The following is a 21,523-nucleotide window of genomic DNA, read 5'->3' on the forward strand; positions in this document are numbered from 1 at the left end:
CTGAAGTAGTAAGCCCTTCTGGATTCCTGAGCACTAAGGTGTTGTACTTGAAGGGATTCCAGACATGTAAGCCTGAATCACAGGGCAAATTATATTCTATGATGGAGATGAGGGCTAATTCCATACTGATAAGAGCAGCTCACCTTTGGCTGCAGCATGCTCCCTAGTTGTCAGTATTGTCTCAGTCATACTGGTGAAGTTAGGGATGTGTTGTAAGCTTCCAGCACTCTTTCTTCTGTGTCCCAAATGTTTCTCTCTTCCTAATGTCCCTGTAGCACCTGTTCAGAGGTAAAAGCACTCAGATGGTTTAATACACTACAGCCTTCTTGGTGCATCACCGTAACCAGCTACTGCTACTGTATTGTGGAGGTATAAATACCATGTTCTATGGTGCTATGGTATACCACAGCTTGATTTTCATACACGTTTTCTTGTCACTGGAATGGCAAATGATGCACCCTGTGAAAATGTTCAATGCAGTGGTTTGTTTTCTTTGTGCCTGTAGCTCCATGCAGACAGTGTGTCTGATTCTTGATTCTTCCTTTAGGCCTACTCTGTCTATGATGAAGAGATTGGCTACTGTCAAGGCCAGTCATTTCTTGCTGCTGTGCTGCTTCTACATGTAAGTGGTGGGGATTTTCCCCATATTTGGTTTAAGCTTAAAAATAAAAATTGCTCTACTTGCCTACAACAAATGTTGGTAACTCCTGAACTACGAGGGTCACGTATCCATTTGTATATTGGTCAATAATAATGTGATTTTAGACCCAGAAGAGTCCATTGGTTAAAACTTACTGCGGTATTCGCAGTGACTCCTGTCTGCAGTCAGCGTTCATGTCACTGTGTTCCTGTTTCAGGACCCCTTCCATCTGAAACTCTGCAGTCAGTTTACCAGGTCTTAGAGCTTTGAACTACGTGCTGTGTATCTGGGCTGTTTTCTTCTTGTCTGAGCTTTTGTGACTCTTGGCTTGAGGGGTTAGGGAAGGATCCAGTGACAGTTGAATTTTTAAAAAGATACCAACTTCTGCTTTTTAAAAACTAATTGTTGTTGGTAGCAGTGATCTCATCAGAGGAACATCCTTTGATTGCTGTGTGTTGGAAGCAAGAGAGGTTTATGGTTACTCTATATTGGAAGTAAAACTTTTAGATTCGCTCACCCTTGGGAAACAGGAGAGGATTAGAAATCTGAACAAATTGTTTATAGACGGTTCTGTGTCAGAGTTAACATCTGCTGTTTGTCAGGGTTTCCATTCAAACATGAGGAGTTGAAACCGAGCAGAGTTTCCAAGGCCAGTAATGTTTTGAGGTTTCTTTTTCCCAGCTGCTTTTTGGCGATTGTTGCTACTGTAGGGAACTAAGTCTGAAGACTTCTCGGTAGCTTTGAGTGGCAGAGGAAGTCTGGTCTTCAGTGGAGGATGTTCCATCATGTTGTGAAGTCAGTGAAGGATATAGAAGAGATTGTAAACTCTCTTCTTTTGAAACAAAAGCCAAATCATAAATGATGACAACCTTTTAGTTCCTTGTAGCTGTAATCTGAAAGATTTACTTGATGAGCAGTTAATTCTTTATTGCTCCACTGAATCAGATCAGGAAGGGTGATGCTTTCTGACAGGAGGACTGGTCACTTTTACTGACACAAGTGCTTTCTTGTAGCTTTTTCATTGTCACAGGTCCATTTTTTAATTATCCTTTGCATAAAGAGACTGTCTGGAGTAAACCAGGTTTATTCTGGAGTTCTTTAACAATAGCTGTTGCTTCTGTGAATAATGCATGCATTTTAAAAGGCTAGATTTCAAATAAGGATCTTTTTATTTGATTCTCTTTGAAGTTAGCCCTCGGAGTGTGGCTGCTGGGGAAGATAAATATTAAAAAGAAACGTGGCAGAAAAGGAAATGGAGTTTCTGCAGGTCCTTCACTACCAGTTTGGGGAATGTCTCAGCAAAGTTTTCACTCTTAACAGACTCCATCTGCGGATTAATAAAAGAATACTTGAGATGGATATTCTGTTCCTTACAGGAACAAGTGATTGACCTGAAATTTTGATGTCAGGCGAAAGTGTCTAAGCACTGCTGAGCTTTCATGAGTGTTTCTGCAGTTTTTGCCAGGACATGGATATTGAACTTGCCCAAACCAATGCCGAGTTGTGATTTGTGAAGCTTCTCTTAGCAGTTACTGGTCTCTCTTATTCATGCCATTTAATAAATTAACATCAAATGAGAAGTGAGAATAAGAGAAAGATCCTGTTAGCATCCTCTAGTAATACTGCTTTTGTCTTTGGTACTTGGGTGACAAAGGGTTAGGCTGTTCAAAATCTGTAAGATTCTGATTGTGCTGTGATTTGGAACACAAGAAACTGCTTTGGTCTTGATTTCTGAAAGATGACTTTTTAGTTGAGTGATTGAGGTGGTTTATTCCACAGAATAAGAATGAAGTGCCATTTGCAACACTGGGCCTCATTTTGTCTGTTAATAGTCTTGTTTACTTTTAAACTGGATAGGGCCACATTAAAGAGTAGTGACAATTTAGCCTCTCTGTAAGAGGAGAAGGGAGTGAAGGGCAAATGGAACCAATATGAAAGACTGAAATGCTTTGTGGTAACTTCACTTTCCTCTCTCTCAGATGCCTGAGGAGCAAGCTTTCAGTGTTCTGGTCAAAATCATGTTTGATTATGGACTCAGGGAACTTTTCAAACAAAACTTTGAAGACTTGCACTGCAAGTTCTATCAGCTGGAGCGCCTCATGCAGGTAGGTGTTCAAACGTGCATCAAGTGAATGGATCAGGGACTGCGATTCAAAACTAGCTATTTATCTTACATGTGGATAGTGTTTGTGACCTCTCAGTAAGGATGAAGAGTGAGGACTGTCCATATCAGAGGTTTTTTTAAGACTAGAGGATGTTGGCTTGGGACCAGTCTGGTGATTGGACTCATTGTGAGCATAATCTGGTGTCCTCCTGAGCATCCACACTGGGACAGGCCTTTGCCATCCTTACAAAGGCATGGGTGGATCCATAAACCTGCCTTGTTGCACTGTTACTCTACCCAACTGACTTCTGTTACTTTGGGATTTAAGCTACAGGTCCAAAATAGTAGAAATTAACTTCCAGTATTTCTGTGCTGTGTTTTTTATTATTAGGAATACATTCCTGATCTGTATAACCACTTTCTGGACATTAGCCTTGAAGCACACATGTATGCTTCCCAGTGGTTCCTTACCCTCTTCACTGCAAAATTCCCTCTCTACATGGTCTTCCATATTATCGACTTACTCTTATGTGAGGTATGTGTTATAATTGGGGACTTGTACTGTGATCAACTTCTGACAGTTTCTCACTGTCTTGATTCATGTCCTTGTTACTATCTGTTCTTTCAGAGCTAGGCATGTGATAATTATTTTTATGCAGAAGTGTTATGTTTCTGCAGTGAAAAAGAGTTCTTGGCATTTTAAACATACAAATTAGGCGTCAAAGTCTGTGTAAAAGATTATAATCTCCTATTTCTTATAACACTGTTGAATCTCTGTGAGATTTTGTAGAGTGCTCATGGGATGAGAGTTAATTTACAAATACATGGATTCCTCTGTTGTGAAATTGTATTATACACAATGATGACTTATTTATTTACAATATTATTGCATGGAGGCCTTTGTGTATGAATTGCCCAGCTAACTCTCATGCTGGTAATTTAACAACCTTGGAGCTCTTTCCTCTGGAAACTTGGAGTCTCTTTATATTTAACAGCATCTATTCAGAGAGCAAAATTCTTTACACTGCTATTTGGTATGTAATCATGTTTAGAACACTGTATTTGGTAGTATGCTGCTAAGTGATTTGAGTGAGAGCTTATTAAAATAAGTGAACAAGTCACATTTTGTACTGAAGCATCCTTGAGTTACTGAATGATTTGCTTTTTTACTCGCTGGTTACCATTATGCATCCATTCTTCACTGGGTCTGCAGTTGTTCCTGTGAAGTGCAGTTTGTCTGCGTTTCCTGTTCTGAAGGGTTTCAGCATTCATAAACCTCCTGGTCAATAGTCTTACCCTTTCTCTGTGTCTGTCTGCTGCTTTCTTTGTCCATGTGCCAATGTAAGAGAAAGCAACAGATGGTATCAAGAAAATCAGTTCTGTTTGTTTAGAAACACATTTTCAATTCATAAATAGTAAATGTGTTCATAGTGAAGTGTTAAGGATTTTCTTTTTATCATTGTAAAGTAATGGTGAAAGAATAGTGGGAAAAGAAAGACAGAATCTTGAAATAAGATGGGCAACGTGCCTTGCTTATCAAAGGTACCCCTTAAGAAGGTGTGTGCTGCTGACTATACAAACTGTGTATTCAATTGGACTTTACAAATAAACCACTGCTAATAAGTAGTGACAAAATACACAATAGTGCCTTCAGCATTTCAGAGTTTCAGACTACTGAGGAGGTTGTAAAACCTATGATGAAACATTGTTTTTCCACTCATATTTCAGTAAAGATACTATCCTCATTGTTTGCAAAGTCATTCTCTGGGCCTTTGATTTAATATAGCACCTAGTTTCACTTGTACCCTGGTTCTCCTTATCACAGAAACTAGACAAACAACAAACCCCACCAAATAAATTAATATCCAGGCTCACAAATACTGAGAAATTAATTTGTTTTGTCATTATTTTTCTCTCCAGGGAATAAGTGTTATCTTTAACGTTGCACTGGGATTATTGAAAGTGAGTATACGATGTTATATTGTGTTGTGCATTGTCATGCACCATATAAAAAATTAAGATGCCTGTTACAGAAATACTGTGGGTTTATTTTTAAAGCTGACAACTTCCTGTATGCCACGTGCTGGTGCCTGGCATGGCCTGTACAGCACAGTGCTTTGGGGCTGGGGTTGCAGAAACAGAAGCAGCCTGTTTGCAGAAGGTTAAAAAGCAGTTACGTTCCTGGAGCTTTACAAAGCTGTTGTTGCATCGTTGTCTCTGGGAATTCAGTACCTGTACAAAACCTGCTTGGCAGTGACTGTTTCTTCTCTCCTTGTCCCCAGACTACCAAGGATGATTTGTTACTGACTGACTTTGAAGGGGCTTTAAAATTCTTCCGTGTGCAGCTGCCCAAGAGATACCGTTCAGAAGAGAATGCAAAAAAGCTGATGGAGTTAGCATGTAATATGAAGGTAAAGATGTGGTGATGGCAACTGCAAACATGTTTAATGGGCACCATGGTCTGTTTCCATATGCAACTTGCTTGTCCGGATGCAAATACATTGCAGGTGCTTTAGTGAAACACAGTAAAGCCCCAAGAGTCTCAGCATAGGGTCCACCTAGAGAACTTGAAACCAGAGTGGCTATCGGAAAGCAATAGTCAGTGCTACTAAAATCAGGCTACTGAAAAAAAACAACCTTAAATGACTAATGGTACTAATATAAAACAATTGCAGACAACTCTGCAGACCTCTAATGAAATCTTTCTCCAGTAGTAGCTGTAAACAGGGTAGTATCTTTCATCAGGAGGTAGTGGGGAGGTTTCATTTAAAACAGAGTCAACAGAGAAACAGAAAGTGATCTTTCAGGCTGTTTTTAATTGTGGGTGCATGTGATGTTTAGGTACTGCAATAGGGAGCTCTTTAAAAATGCACTGATGGATGTACAGATCTTCCAGGGACATGAAGGAATAGGATATGGCATGTAAAATTTCTTACAAGTCAAGCAAGGGAAATGACCTTGAGGTTTCTGTATTCCCTATGTGAGTTTTGAGTTGTCACTGATTTATGTTGGGGGATGGATGCTGCTTTTTTAAACAGCATTTTAAGTTAATTCCCTGTTCAAGACTACTTCACTTGTACTCTAGGTAGCTGAAAACAACGGGTTAATCTGTTATGATCTTTCTAGTCCAAAGAGGGTCTACTTTATCTGAAATTAAACAAAGTGCTGGCTAAGTTGTATGTTGTCTAGGGCTGCCACAGTTAGCTGAAGCCTTTAGTAATGCAAAAAAGCATTGTTTTCCATGAGCAGCCCATGCAGTATTTGCTTCCTTCTTGCCTTTCCATTTGGGTACTGGGAATAAGTGTTAAATTCTGGTTGGAAGCAGAGCTCTGAGGTACTGTACAGTGGTTGATGTGCAGGTAGTTGTGAACATTAACCTTTGTAAGTACTTTCTGCTCTCTCTGAGGGAGCACTGAGGCTCACAAGCTCATCTAGACTGTCTTATAGTGGGGTTGTCACAGCTCTGTGACTTCTCCCACAAACCACTGATTTGTTCATACAGTCAATGTTTAGGAAATCCTGATGATAATTAAGACATGATTTCTATAACAGAAACCATGCATCACAGTAAAATGTGCTCTCTGATTCTTATAGAAGCCTTCTTTTGAACAAAGTGGAATCATAGAAACTAGAGTTTGCTGTGCACTGGAGAGATGCTGACTCATAAATGAATTAATCTCAGTAATTCCTGTTTTCTTACAGAGCTCTTTGAATAAATTCTTTTGAGCTCTCCTGTATGTTTGAACCACTGAGGTAAACTGTGCAGGGGTTTTTGCTTGATCATGGTTATTGTAGGTTTCACTTGCCCAGTAAGCCCTATTTCTTAAATATATATCTATGTAATAAAATTTTTATCCTCTGCCATTAAGACTCCAGTTATATATAGCAAATACTGCATTACCTCATGACTGCAAGTCAGTTGCTTTTCTAATTAGTAGATATAGTAACTAAAGCTTTATGTGGGCACTTGGGAATAAACCTTTAAGGTGACATTTCCAAGAAAAGTTACAGTGAGGAGGTTATTGATTCCTCTTTATGGATGTAATTATTTGTGTTCTAAAATGGAACACTGATAATTTATTTAGTGTATTTTAAGGAAGCTGTGGTCTTTCTTTATAGTTTTGTGTAGACAAATGTTTAGACAAATACACTGGTATGGTTCAAAGTATCCTTTTTCCTTAAGATTCACTTAGAGGGATTCTTTGTAGCATCAGTACATAAGTACACAACTTCCCTAGTATGCTTCAAAGCATCTGGTGCTCCTGGTGTAGTACCAGTACATGTAACAGTGTTCTGGTCCTAGAGTTCAAGTATATCTTATGTGAAAGTAGTGTAGAAATGATGGAATAATCAAGAAAAAAGCTATTGTAGCTCTCCAGTCATTTACCATTAGCCACAGATCAGATGTTTCACATGGATCTGGTTAGGGTTACGTGTAATGGGTGCATTTGCCTTTCACATTTTCAAATAGCATCGTGTTCCTCTTCCCACTCTGCCCAGATTCCCCGCATTGCCAGTGCTGTGTGAAGCAGTTAAAGCAAACAGTCTCCTCTGAGCAGTCCACAGCAGGGTTGTCCACTGCTTCCTTGAGTGCTGTGTGGCTTTGGGGAGATTAAGTGGGGAAAAAGTCCAGACTGCACTACTGGACTTCTCTGTATCACCTCCATTCGTGTTGCCCTGATGTGAGTGCTGCATATAATTGCTTTCTTTGACCTAAAATACAAGTCTTTTGCTGTCAGTAGAAATCTCCTGCTCTGTATCTGGAAGTGTTTTCGAGCAGAAAAGGGCCTGATGTCAAAATAAATCATTTATAGGAAGGGAGAACTAGCCTGGCTAAGGCATTGTGATTACAACAGCATTCTGCTGGAAAGGAGGTCAGGAAATGATCAGCTTGAGACAACACCGGCTTCTTAAAGTCACTCCTGAACATTGCTGTCAATGTTAACAGAGTTGCTGCTGCTTCCCGTGCCATGAAAAACTGTGGTGGGACTTGAGTGTTCATTTGTGCTTTCTGACACCACGCAAACCCAAGGGCCTTGATGAATTCCCCAGGACATGGTTCCCTCTAGGGCTCCAGTGGCCAGAATGAGTGACAGTAGCAAATCTTCTCAGGATCACCTCATTATTGGTATCCAAAGGCAAAACTGGTTTCATGCACTTGGGAAGGTATAAGATGAAAATGCAGTACTGTGCCTGCCTTTCTTTCCTCTCGGGTGGCTGGATGCCTCCCTTCTCAAGATCTAACCTTTACACAGCTTGAGATTTGGTGTATTGTACAGTAATTTGGGCAGTGTTTGAGCAGGGGCAGGGCAGTGAAACAACCTACTCAAGTTACTGGCTTCATTGTAAGTAAATAATACTGGAGTGCTGAGTAAGAGTAACTTCTGCAGTTGTGATGTGGCTGGACTGACTCCAGGTAAATGTCAGCTGAAGGAGAGTGGAATATTTCTGTGCAGCCCTCACTAGAGGGAGCCTGGCCACCAGTTTTGTGCCGTTCCTTTCAAGTAAGGTAGTTAATGATAAAACCAAAGATAAGAGAAACTAAACATGCTTTCCATTCTGCCTGTCATTTATGGATGCAGAATTTGTTTAACGTGTTTCTTGGAGCCTTTTTAAAGAGGAGACCATAGCCATAGCTTTGTAATTGGTTTGGTTTACTGAAATAATAATAAAGGTCGAGGAGCAGTTTTTAATACTAGAGATTTAATTTAGATGCATACTAGCTTGCACGCGAAATGCCGACAGTGGTGTTGGCATGGTCTGTGCTGCCAAACCATTGTAGCATATGGCACAGTTGGCAGGTGACATCAGGAAAGGTGCTGGCTGGGATCTCATACAGGTTCTCTGTCCCTGTAGGACTTGAACAGTGTGTACAAAATGCCAAATTCAACACCACCATTCTCTCCCTTCTCACAGAAGGGGAAACTGGGACCCTGAGGGAGGCACTTTCCCAGTGTTGTCTGTCAGAGCTGAGGACTGAACTCCAGCCTCTGACTTCCTGGAGCAGCAGGGGACAGAGCATACGTGCCTCTGAGTTGCTGCTGCTTGCTGAGACACCTTGGCAGCTCTGGGACTGGACTGTGCTCTGCTGAGCTTGAGTGACACTAGCAGAAATGTCAGCTGAGCCTGCATTTGCCCTTTCAGCGTTTGCAGACTCATGTAAAGTAAACCAAAGACTTCTGCATGATGATAAATGTTACAGCTGAGAAAGCAGCTGAGGTAACCTCAGCATCGTGCTAGTTCAGAATTCAAACACATCTTGTGGGTTTCAGGGTGATCTGTCCTGTGAAGCCACTGTGGTATTTGGAGCATCAAACATACCTGTGCAGCACTAAGGAAAACTCGAGTAGGATGCTCCTGTGGGTGCCTTTCAAAACCTTGTCTGTGTTCCACAAACGGATCAGAGGAAGGAATGCTTCTGGCATGATATTGAGTGCAATAGAATTTTTTAGCTTCTCAAGGGTCAGATACTGAAAACTGAGTGAGGATATTGGCTGTGTTTTGTAGAAGGCAAGAGTTGCCTAAAGCTTGTCCCATAACCCTTTGTGAATTGTGTTCTTTTATTGATGTTCTGGGCAGGAACTAATGGGCTGCTTTAATTTAGATTAGCCAGAAGAAACTGAAGAAATATGAGAAAGAATATCATACCATGAGAGAGCAGCAAGCTCAACAGGAGGATCCTATAGAAAGATTTGAGGTAAGGCTTACTGCAGTCTGATTTAACACACAGTGCCTGCAGGAAGTTTCCTACTTGAACTCCTTTGAGCCCATTTCTAGCACTTGGGTACCATGCTGATTGCAGCAAAAGCCATGAACAGAAAGAAAATGCCTAAGTGATTATAACTCTGCCTTCTGCTGATGATAATGCTGCCTTCACTCCTCCCCTTATTTCAAATGATGTTACAGTAAGTATATAAATTAATAAATATTTTATTTATAAAATAAACACAGGAATAAGTTCTATAAGTAAAATTATGCCTATATGGAACAAAGTAACACACACATACATACATTTATATCTTTTAAGCTGAAAACTTTTATGTAAACTTTCTTTACTACCTGGCAGTGTGCTGGTAGTTCTAACAGGAGGCAGAAAATAGAGGGGATTTGCCTGGATCCTCCTCTCTCACCTGTTTCCAGCATGCAAATTCTATTTTGAGCCAAGAAAAGTCAGTATTTGTAGGAACCTTCTGGCAAGGTATTTATGGCAGAATGATACCTCTGCTATTGCAGCCTTCAAAAGCCTTTCTGGAGCTCAACAGGAGGTAGCTGAGCAGGGTTATTTATACATGGGTTCTTCTCAGGATTACTACTTTATGTTCTTTAATTTTATGTTTCCAATATAGCTGGCTAGTTTTGTCCTTGCATACTTAAGATGCAAGGTAGGTGTTTGTGCTTCGGCACAGGAAGAATCGTGTTTGAAGACAAAGACCTGGGAAGATCTTGTTCCTGATAATTGTTTGTTTGTTTCCCACAGCGTGAGAACCGGCGCCTACAAGAAGCAAACATGAGGCTTGAGCAAGAAAATGATGATCTTGCACATGAGCTGGTGACCAGCAAGATTGCTCTGCGAAAAGATTTAGACAATGTAAGACACATCTTTACTCTGCCTAGTGGAGACAAAGTACTATGGCTGATTCCTCATTGGAGGCTTCATTGGACAGGAGATACATAGAGTATTTTTTGTTTGGGTGGGATAGGATTCTTTCCTCCATGTCCTCATTGCAGACTGATGTCCATGGCAAACAGGACTGGTGACTGAAATACTAGTTACTCTGAAAAGCATTCGAATTAATTTGAGGCAGAGGAGTGGTTCTGAGCCTCTCCTTGAGTAGTTGCTTCCTTCTCTGTGTACATTAAAAGGAGGTCTAGCAGGAGCCAAGTCAAATCTTTGAATTGTCGCAGAGTTAATAACATGGATGCTGTTTTCTGTTTTCCTTCCACTGGTATTCTTAGGAATAAGATTTCACAGCAGACAGGCTTTTGCAAAGTGCCTCATAAACTTGAAAGCCTGAGTCTGTGTGGCTCTCAGTGGAATCAGGTTCTCAGATAACCTTAGGCAACTCTGAAAATGTTGTTGTGGTTTCCATTTGGCTTGTTGAAATCTGCCCATGTGAACTCATCATCCTGGGTTGTTTCCCAGATCAGTAGAGCTCTCAGGAGGAAACTTTGGGTTTGCTTTGTGTTATAGGATTTTTTATTACTAAGCTTGCTGTCCCATTCCCTTCTTTGCATACTTATGTTTGGGAGATTGTATTATGATATGCTTTTTTTTAACAGGACGTGCAGAGACAGACATATCTGGCATTTTCAGTGCCCGTGGTAGGGTAGAACCCATTTAGTCTGTCTGCTTGAGGAGAGGAAGAGTTCAAGTGCTCATGTTTTGCCGTTCTTGTTCTGTACCAAGATAAGTGCATTTCTGAAATCTCAAAGGAAAATGACTTTTTGAAATCATACAGTGCAGGAGTTGACAGGCTTTAAAATGTTTCAGCTTATCTGCTTCAGAGGATTTCAGGTTTCCCATGGCCTCCTGGAACCTTGCTGTTGGAAAAATACTCATAGTACATGTTGACGCCAGTGGGTGAATGTTGTTCTTAATGAGATTTGGTTTATGACTTTCAAGTTTATTACATCTACTGCTCTTTAGTGTTCAAATCTGTGAATCACAGAAGTATGCTCTAGAAGCAGTGTTTCACAGTGCATTGGCTATGTTCATATCCTGTTACCTATGCTTGCTCACTTCATTGAAGATATATCTAGAAGGGTATGCAGCTGCCCAGCAGTTGCACTCATGGGGTGAACTCCTGCAAAAACATGTACCAAAGCAGCTTTTAGTATCAGCTGTTAACTGTTGTTTGTGGCTGCTGTATGAGACACAGTTATGCTTTTACATCCATTTGTTTAAATGGAGAGGTGGGAGAGGAACGAAATTAAGCCAAATCTTTGAGATGCTTCATTGGATGTATAATAGTCATGCCTTCAAAGATGGTCAATGATGCGGGCAGCATTTGGGTTATCCCCCAGGAGTACATAGGTAGGTTTGATCTACTTTAGGACTCTGATTCATTCGTCTAATTGGATCGTGAACTGATAAGTTTCGTTCTGCAAGCCAGATGTTCTGAAAGAAAAGTACCAAAGGGCATTCATTGTTTAATTCACCTTTTCTAATACCTGCATGGCGTGTCTGAAATCTTGCAACCTAACAGATCAAAGCAAAGCATTTTGAAATAAAATAATTTCCTTAATATCCTTTGCACTAGACCAGAAAATAGGCTTCATTTTCCTCCTGTTGTTGGACTCCCACATCCCAGTTTTCTTTAAAACAGCTTAAAACCAGTGTATAATGAAAAGATGTTCTCTTTGCCTTTGCCATCTGTTTTAAAAGATCAGCAGGACTTTAAGGGACTAAAATCCACTTTTTGATTTTCTTCCCTTTGAAGGGAATTGGTACAGCTGCTTTCTGAAGATTTTATATAGCAGTTGAGTTATTGATCTATTTTTATGTAGAATTCATACACCTATTGGGAAGTACTGCATTGCTGTGTATAAGACAGGAAAAGTGTCTCAACTTTGCAGAGAGAGTTTTCATTTTATAAGGAGCCTGAGATTTTTCAACAATACACCTTTATTCTATAAAAAACCTCCAGTACAAAAGGATTGTGTGGTTTCTGGTGAGACATCTCTTTAAGGAGGAAAGGAGAGAGGGGTCTGACTCTTCCGTTTGCTCTGGCAGCTAAGCTTTTTCATTCAGTATTTCCTGGGTGATACAACAAAGATGGTATCACATCCATTGGTAGGTGTCACAGATTTCTGGAGGCTTTTTTTAATGTTCTATTTTTCGTTAATCCTGTTTTCATTGCAAGGCTGAATGTCTGCAAATCGAACTTGGGTCTAAGCTGGCTCTAGTCTTTTCTGGATCTTGCACATTGGGAGCTGTTCTGTGACTTGTCTTCCAAATGTGTTGGTCAACTTCCAGTCTGGATGAGAAAAACTTCTTTCTGTTATTGGATTTCTTTGGAGCAATCCCTACTCCAGTTTTGCTAACTCTAAGCACGGAATTCAAGGAGTTTTGGAGCACTGGAATGTAGTGGTAGAATTCTGTTAGTTCTGATTTGGTGCTGCTTTGCCATTGCAGACGGTAAGTTTTAGAAAAAGAATGTTAAGAATAATGTTTTATTGTTATTAATAACAATGAACAGGCCCTTAATAAGAATGAAAGAGCTGCAGTCTTGGCTGTGCCCTACTGCAGCCTGAGCCGGTGGCCGCACAGCAGCTTTGGTACAGCAAGTGCCCCTCTCAGTGCTGTACTCCGCTCTTCGTTTCAGGCGGAGGAAAAGGCAGATGCTCTGAATAAGGAACTGCTAATGACCAAACAGAAGCTGATTGATGCAGAAGAAGAAAAGAGGCGCCTGGAAGAAGAATCAGCTCAGGTCAGGGGCATTGCTGTCATTTTCACGTTTCTGTGCAGTACACATTTATAAGAATGAAATAACAAGTGTGGGAAGGGCTTAGCGTTCTAAGCCATGTTTGTCCCTCTTCTGTAGTGTAAAGGATGTCACCAAAGCAGGATTCTTCACCTTCCTGCAAGGTGCTTCATAGGGCAGTGAATTTTTAACTTGAAATCACGAAAGCACAAACTGTGCCAGAGATTTCTGCACAAAGAGGCAGAACAGGACTTTGGCTGTCAGCACTCTTCTTTTATACCTTCTTCTCTAAGCTAGTCACCGTTTCTAATAGTGATGGCCACCTAAGTTAAGCTTTTCCTTGCCTGCATGGAGCTGAGCAAGACCATTGTTACCTCGGGTAGAGGTACAGCAGTGAGGTTAAGGAGGAGTTAAATACCACCTGGGTATTTTTTAAATTTATGTATTTTACAAATATATAAACATTTTCCTTTATTTTTTTCATTTCCCAGCTGAAGGAAATGTGTCGTAGGGAACTCGATAAGGCTGAGTCAGAGATCAAAAAAAACAGTTCTATCATTGGTGACTACAAACAGGTAAGTCCAACCTAATGATGATGTGGTTCGCTACCAAATTGTGAGATTTTCTCAGGTATTTTAGGAGATTTCTGTGTCATGCATTCGAGGAGACATTTTAGCTACTTTAAGTGGGAAGCTTGTTCTCTTCGCCCCGATGTATTTGTAGGTCATCATTGTTCAAATGGGCTGGTGTACATGAAAGGTTCACCTCATTCACCAAAACAGTGTTCCAGCTTCCTTCCTTCAATCAGATAATAACTGCACTTAGGAAATAAAAAGATGCCTTTTTGCTGTCAAAGATTTTTGCTTTGGAATTCAAGCATTAGGTATCATGGGAGCAAATTCATCTATCTTTTTAGTGGGCCTGTAACCTTCAGAACATTCTGAAGTCTGCATCACACAGGTCTCGAGGAATGAACTGTGGTTTTTTTTCTATTCTGGCTGTCTTTGCCTCGTTATTCTACCCCAAAGGCAACAGAAAGAGTCTTTTCTGGCTCCTTTAAGCAAGGCTAAACTGCTAATAATTTGTGTTGAAACTGCACCTTTTTCTGTGGGCATAGAAGAATATGTAGAGAATGAGAATATGTACAATGAGGCAACGTAATGCAGCATCCCAATTTTCCTGGCTTTCTAAGAGCCCTCAGACTGTCTATGTTAATATTCCTGTAGCATTTAGCTGTGCTTTAGCATTCATTTGGGAGGGAATTTACATTTATAAATGGTGTGGTAACATGATTTTGCTTGTCAGATTTGTTCCCAGCTGAGTGAACGACTGGAAAAGCAGCAAACAGCAAATAAAGCTGAAATTGAGAAAATACGGGTAAGAGACCAGATAGAGCCACAGTTACAATGTTTAAATCTCTTAGTAACATTGTAACAGTGAGCACAAAGTTTATTTCATTACTAAAATGAGAGTTGAAAGAGAGTTCCTTTGTGACTTGAGGGGTGGTGCCTTGGAGAAGAGATGAGTAACCGTCCGCTCTCTCCCATGTTGTACTGGCTACATACTAATGTCGATGCGGGGCAACAGTAACTTAATTTTTTGAGGGGTCTTTTTTATCTGAAGGAGATTTCTCTGTGACTGTCTTTTACCATGAAGTAACACATAGGTAGTACAGAGCCCGTTATTGTAGCAATAGAGTGTTACCAACAACACAGCAGTGTTCCCAGAGCCCGTCAATCTGGGGGTCCAGGAGTTCCTGCTTGACTGTACTGGCCCAGAAGTTCCTGAGTTTGCAAGTCATCAGTGGTCCCTCGTGTGTTGTGCTGCTCTTCCAGAGCAGAGGCAGGACAAGGCTTTGATCCTAGCACCAGCACTTCAATGCAGGCGCTCACAATCAGCTGTTTGCTTTAGCAAAAAGTGGATGACTGCGAGCACTGCCGCGAGTTCTTCAACAAGGAGGGCCGGGTGAAGGTTGCCAGTTCTGCCAAGGACGGTTCAGACGAGGACACAGATGAGGAGAAGGAAACACTGAAAAACCAGCTGAGGGAAATGGAACTTGAGCTGGCCCAGACCAAGTTGCAGCTTGTGGAGGCGGAATGTAAAATACAGGTAATGCTCCAGAGGTTCATTTTGTAGTCTGCAGGGGATGTCTGCCTTCCTAGAAAAACTTGTCTGTTGTAGAGGGATTGGAACAGAGCCTGTTGGTTGAAGCTGTAACCTGCTATTTCCTGTATGGGTTATTTAACCAAACACTGGATCTGAAACTTTGTGTATGCAGACAAAATAATTGAAATTGCATGAGCTGTATTTACCAGCTACTACAGCTTCCAGACATCTGCCTGGCTGCAGTGCAGCACTTACTGACTGATCTTCTGCAACTTCTTGGAAGAAATCCAAGCTCTGACAAAGTACTGAATCATGCATTTCTTTATCTCGCAGTCAGTGTTAAATGGAGAAGTAACATGTCACAGATGTTAGACATGTTTCTGAAAACATGAGTGGTAAGCTCTCCAGGTATTTGAGGTATTTGTGTAAAATATGACAACATTGTTGGTTCTTTCAGCCTAAAACTGGCATGTCAGTGCTGCTTGTTCACAAGAAAGGTAAAAATTAGTTTGTGGAAAGTCCACTTCCTGTGGGAATAGCTCCTTTTAGACAGGAAAGAATTAAAGGGTTTGGATGTAGTGAGGAAAGCTGAGTGTTTCACCAAGGGCAATGACACACATCTTGGTTTGCTCTTCAGAGGGTTGGGTTTTTTTCCCCTCATCGGTTTGTTGTGCTTCATTGTGTAAGACTTATTTAGCTTCTAAAGTGGCCAACAGATTGTAGATGTTCTAGAGCCTTCTAAGTTTAACTCATACAACCTTATGCTGTGAATGCACCACAAATTACTGAAATGGCTCTTCTGTTTGCAGGATTTGGAGCACCATTTGGGTCTGGCATTGAATGAAGTACAAGCTGCGAAGAAAACATGGTTCAACAGAACAATAAGCTCTATAAAAACAGTGACTGGAGTCCAAGGAAAAGAGACTTGTTGAAAAGCAGTTCTGTCAAACACACCTTCTTAACACAACACCTTTTGTTGCCTTCCTTGGCCAGATGTTTAATTCTGTGACATGAGAGGACCAGAATGTAAATAAAATACAAACACAGCATGTCGGGATTTCAGTAGGTCAGTGAGAAAGAGGATGGAAACACGAAAGGTTTTATTGCTAGACATGGGCTCTTCATACTACTGATATTTAACAGGTGATGTAGCTAGATTGAAGTTCTTCAGAGAAACACTCCATTCTGCGGTCTGGCTGGAGGCTTTTCACAGACTAGGTACGAGAACTTACCAAACCCTAACTGTTAAGTTTACATATGATAGGTTTTTTTACAGTTATAACCTTTTTTAATATTTTATTTGAAAGGAAAAGTGTCACTAACAAAGTAAAAAGAGAAAAAAAATAAAAAAAAGGAAAAAAGGAAAAAAAAAGACCAAAAAAGAGCCAACTTTAGCAAGAACTACATCAGTGCCAGAAAGCAGTCCCCAGAGGTAGGATATGGAGAGTAGGAGGTGACATGTTTTGCTTTATGAATGGGGATGATTTCAGCATTCCTGTCGAGCAACCCCACTTTGTTTTAGTAGAAGCAGCATCCATCTCTCTGTGTTTGGCATTTCTTTCTGTTACTTATCAATTCTATGCAACTCTGGGCTTTTTTGGCATGGGCTGCCAAACAAATTCACAACCTGAGGCTGGGAGACATGTCTAAGTGCTACACAAGAATAATCTGAATTCTTGGCAGATTTCCGTTTCACTTCTGTGTCATATTGTTTGATCCACATATCAACAAGCGTTACAATCCCCAACACCAGGACTGCTAAAAAGTACTGATTATGTGGATGGTCTGACATTGAATTGAGTCTTTTTGTTTGTTTTTTGTCAGGTTTTTTGTTCTTTGTTTGTTTGTTTTTACCTGGCTGTAGCAGGCCTTCTGCGAAGCTCTGAGAAAGCTTCCAGGATTTAGTTTTGCACATAGGTATGAATGGGACAAAGAAACAATAAACTGAGATATATATGAGGCAAAAATCACTGCGTGAGTGTAGCTGCGAGCATCTCTAGCTGTCCAACTCGCTTCCCTGGTAACATGTTCCAAGGTTGTGTAGGTCATTCTTCACACTCGCTGCAGTTGCACTAATAGGTGCTAAACGTGCTTGGATTTCTTACTCATTGGATTGTATTGAGTTCTCACCAGAAAGCTGTAGAATGGAGTTTTGCACCTTGTAATTTTTTTAATTTATGATGGTTTGTGTTATGCTGAAGTATCTATTGCATCAGTGGATAAATTTTGTGTGCAGTGTGAGTATAAGCTGGTAACAATAAGAGGCACTGGTTTGTATATAAAGATATTTGGTTTATTTTGTATTTCTACCTTTTTCTTGTTTACTGTACTAATGCTAGCTAATGTACTCTGTAACTACAGAATAGAACATGCTATGTCCAAGCTTTTTTCCTTAACTCCATACATTATCTCTATTGTTTAATACCAAAAAAAAAGAATTACTGTAACTCCATCAATATTAGATGCGTGGACATTGTGGTAGCATAGTTGCAGTGTGTATACTTTATGAATTGAAATATAAACTAGTAAAATTGTATAACTATTTTGTTGTTTCTTTTCATTTTAACAGGAAACTCATTAAATATTTTGCAATATAAAACTAATTCTCTTCTTCAAGTAGAAGCAGTAGCATCTGCAGGCTTCTTCAGACTTGAAACTATAGTCATGCTGCAAAGGGCTTTGCTAAAATAGTCTGCATATTCTCAGTGTTGCCAACACTGCTTATGTAATAAGGGTTTGGTTTGGGGGGGAGAAAAAAAGAAGAAACTGCAGAAATGACCTTGTGCAGCTTGAGCCTGTGACTCAGTATTCCTCAAAAATGTCCAATTTAGAACATCCTTTTCCCATGGCCCTCCAAATTCTGCTTGGATCTGCAAAACAAATGTAGGCTAGCTCTGCTTATCATCATCAGTAGCAAATCCTGTGGGGTCAAGTGTCATTCACGTCATCTTCACTATGATTCTGTAGTCAGAGCTGAACCGGGGGTTGAGCGGTGCAATGGGGCGGCTGCACTAACTGGGTCAGTGCGGCACAGGCTCCCATGCCTGCCTGTGTTCTGCAGAGATAACAAGAAGTAAAAATGTGGTTTTGTCACCAAAATGACAAAGGTGACTTTAAGCAGCCCTGCTCCAGGAGGCTGTTATCACGCTGTCACTTCTCCAACCATACTTTTGCCCTAAGTGAATGGCATTTTAAGGTTGTGCATAGTCTCTGCTGCCTTGTCTTTCAGAGAGGTGCGTCCCTTGGTAGCTTCAGCTCTGCAGTTCCTCAGTAATTACAACTTCTGGAGAAAGTTTGAAGGTAAATAAGGGAGAAGAAGAAACAACCCAAGGCCAAAGCACTTCATCCACTTGTCTGCCCCAGAGGGGGTGGGAAAGACCAGGCTGGACGAGGCCTTGGGTGATATGGTTTAGCGTGAGGTGTCCCTGCCCATGGCAGGGGGCTTGGAACTAGATGATCTTAAGGTCCTTTCCAACCCTAATTATTCTATGATTCTAAGTTCACTATTACACTATTTAGAATATGAAAGGACCTTAAGATCATCTAGTTCCAAGCCCCCTGCCATGGGCAGGGACACCTCACGCTAAACCATATCACCCAAGGCCTCGTCCAACCTGGTCTTGAACACTGCCAGGGATGGAGCATTCACAACCTCCCTGGGCAACCCATTCCAGTGCCTCACCACCCTAACAGGAAAGAATTTCCTCCTTATATCCAATCTAAACTTCCCCTGTTTAAGTTTTAACCCGTTACCCCTTGTCCTGTCACTACAGTCTCTAATGAAGAGTCCCTCCCCAGCATCCCTATAGGCCCCCTTCAGATACTGGAAGGCTGCTCTGAGGTCTCCATGCAGCCTTCTCTTCTGCAGGCTGAACAGCCCCAACTTCCTCAGCCTGTCTTCATAACTTCCCTCTTTCCTTCAAAACTGAGGTACTTAAAGGGAGGAGAAAAGTTGCTTTATTGTTCATATCTCTTCCACTCTCTAAGTAAGCATCACCTCAAAATTGCATGCAGCATATACTCATTTTAGTGTAGACATGGAATATACATATGAGAAGCTAACTGCTGCACAGCATTTTATACAGAACATTTTATAGTCCCTTTCCAGTCGTTATGGATTATTTGAGAGCTCTACTTGAAGGATTTTGATGCTCAAAAATAAATATTACCAATGTATTTCACATCTGTCTCCATCTGAAATATCCACAGCTAATTAAGGAAAAGGAATCCTGTGCTGAGAGACACATCTTTTGAAACTCAGTTACGTGGGAAGCACAAGGAAGCAGGTCATTTCTGTGATGAGGAGGACGAATTTGCAGGTGTGCAAGACTAAGTAAGGTAAAAGAGAAAAAAGACTTTGAGTCTGTGCTGCTATAAGCACCAGTATTTTACAGATCTGTAAGCAAGAAGGACTGAGTGTATCTGGGAGCATTTCTAGCATTGATAGGATGGTTATTTGCTGCTCATCAATCACCTTCCTTTCTGTTCAGAGATGCCTCTCAGCTGGCTTTGTGCATTGAACTCAGTACAAGTGCCACTCTGCTGATGCCGAGTGTTCAGTCTCATGTGCTCCAGGCTCCAGCTTCCTAATGCTTTGTGTGCTTGTGCTGCATCACGAAGTTCCTGTGGCCTCATAGGGTGGTATTTCTGGTGTTACGATCTCCTTTTTGCCACAGAACTTGGCTGCTCAGGGCCTGCAGCTGGAAGTGGGTATCACAGATCTATTGGAAAGTTTTACCCCGAAGCATCGCTGGTAAAGCCTCCTTGGAATTTATATAACTGCCTCCTGGACTTTTTTTAGCTGCCCTTCTTATCCATGGCAGTGCTATAAAGTTCCTGTTATCAAGAGGAGGATTTCATCTCCATCTGTTCAACAGCTTGGCTCGCGTTCATCCTGCCTAACTTTAGACACTTCAGAGGTGCCTAACGTAAGAGCTTAATCCAGCAAGGTTTTCAGCCCTCAGTGGCTTACCCGTCAAACAAGGAGCCTAATGCAAGGCAAGCACCTAAACTGAAGGTCCTTCTTAATAAAAAATAACTAAAATGTGGTGTATGTGTGCACAGCAAGGATTGTTTTCTATTAAATTTTTTCCTCTATATTCCCCCCCACCACCACTTTTTTAATTGTGCAGGATTATTCCTTGTGTGTTACCAGTCCAGGCCTCTGCATACAAACCCCTTCAAATCCTGCTAAGAATTTACTGCTGTGTCCATAATGACTCTGAGGAATGAGGATTTGATTGTGCTGTGTTTTCTGCATGCTAATGAAATGGGACAAGCATAATCCTGTCCTGACGGCTTTTCCTTTAGGTTAATCTGGCCGCGCAGCTGCAGTCCTTTTACAGCAACGGCAAGGAAAAGCCTCGACTGCCAGACGAGCATGCCTGCCCCTGTTAAGAAACCATGTTAGTGGGCGTGACACTGAAAGTCAAGTGTTTTCTGACACGTTTTAAGTCCTCGGTGAACACGAGATGAACGGAACTCAGCTGGCTTTGAGGTTTAACATGCGGTCACTGCGGCTGATGTAGCTGAGGAGGTGCCGTGCTCCCAGCACCCAGCCCCGGTATCTCTCTTCACGCCACAGGGCACTCGGCCCGCAGCCGTCTCACAGCTGCCGCCTCTCTGAGGCGTGGAGGGCGGAGCCGGAGGCCCCGAGCTCTCTGATAGGCTGGCGTGCTGATTGACAGCAGGAGTAACCTATGAGAGATGACGCCTCGCGCGGCGGGCTTTAGGCGTCGCTCGCGACAGCCTCTCCGCGGCGCCATTTTGTTTACTGGACGCTTCGTGGAAGGCGAGGCGCGACGGGACGCATCGGTGAGGGCGCGGCGCTGAGGGAAAAGGGCTGTGGGGAGGCGGGTGGTGCCGGCTGCTGAGCCACCCCTGATCTTGTTTTTAGAGGGGAGCAGAAGGGTTCAGTGTGGCGGTTCCCCCATGGCACCTGTGTGGGATCCCCTCAGCGGGCATCTGCACTGCTGTGTGCTGCTGTCTGGAGAGCGCTGAAATGCTCAGAAGAAAATGTTAATTGCTGGAGGTTGATAATGAGGAAAACCTCTGCTGAACTTGGTAGTGTGTTGCCTTTGTGGAGATGTCAATTTCCTGACAGTTTCCATGGCATTTAAATAGTCTCTCTTTTGCCCTTTGGAGACAACAGTGTAGGCCCCTCAGGTTGAGGAAGGTGGCAAGTGCTCCTCCTGTGTAGCATCAGTACCTGTTACTCTAGTGGGTAATTTTCACGCCAGCTTGTTACAG

General features: G+C 41.6%; 1 protein-coding gene across 4 annotated transcripts in view; it reads left to right on the top strand.

Annotated features, from left to right (window-relative positions):
• RABGAP1 (RAB GTPase activating protein 1) overlaps positions 1-17,816 on the top strand; it is a 68,905-nt gene extending 51,089 nt beyond the window's left edge. For all 4 annotated transcript variants that reach the window (XM_061476526.1, XM_061476525.1, XM_061476527.1 and 1 more), the window contains 12 exons: positions 548-622; positions 2,620-2,745; positions 3,136-3,279; positions 4,665-4,706; positions 5,027-5,155; positions 9,349-9,441; positions 10,222-10,332; positions 13,070-13,174; positions 13,660-13,743; positions 14,474-14,545; positions 15,080-15,277; positions 16,084-17,816. In XM_061476526.1, coding sequence (XP_061332510.1) covers positions 548-622; positions 2,620-2,745; positions 3,136-3,279; positions 4,665-4,706; positions 5,027-5,155; positions 9,349-9,441; positions 10,222-10,332; positions 13,070-13,174; positions 13,660-13,743; positions 14,474-14,545; positions 15,080-15,277; positions 16,084-16,206 — 1,302 coding nt within the window. In that variant the 3' untranslated portion in view covers positions 16,207-17,816. The remainder of the gene's footprint in view (positions 1-547; positions 623-2,619; positions 2,746-3,135; positions 3,280-4,664; positions 4,707-5,026; positions 5,156-9,348; positions 9,442-10,221; positions 10,333-13,069; positions 13,175-13,659; positions 13,744-14,473; positions 14,546-15,079; positions 15,278-16,083) is intronic.
• The last annotated feature ends 3,707 nt before the right edge of the window (positions 17,817-21,523 follow it).

The sequence above is a fragment of the Pezoporus flaviventris genome, unplaced genomic scaffold, assembly GCF_033815535.1.
Source record: "Pezoporus flaviventris isolate CSIRO_AGI_PZ_B2104156 unplaced genomic scaffold, CSIRO_AGI_Pfla_v1 ptg000097l, whole genome shotgun sequence".
In the NCBI taxonomy this organism is placed as follows: domain Eukaryota; kingdom Metazoa; phylum Chordata; class Aves; order Psittaciformes; family Psittacidae; genus Pezoporus; species Pezoporus flaviventris.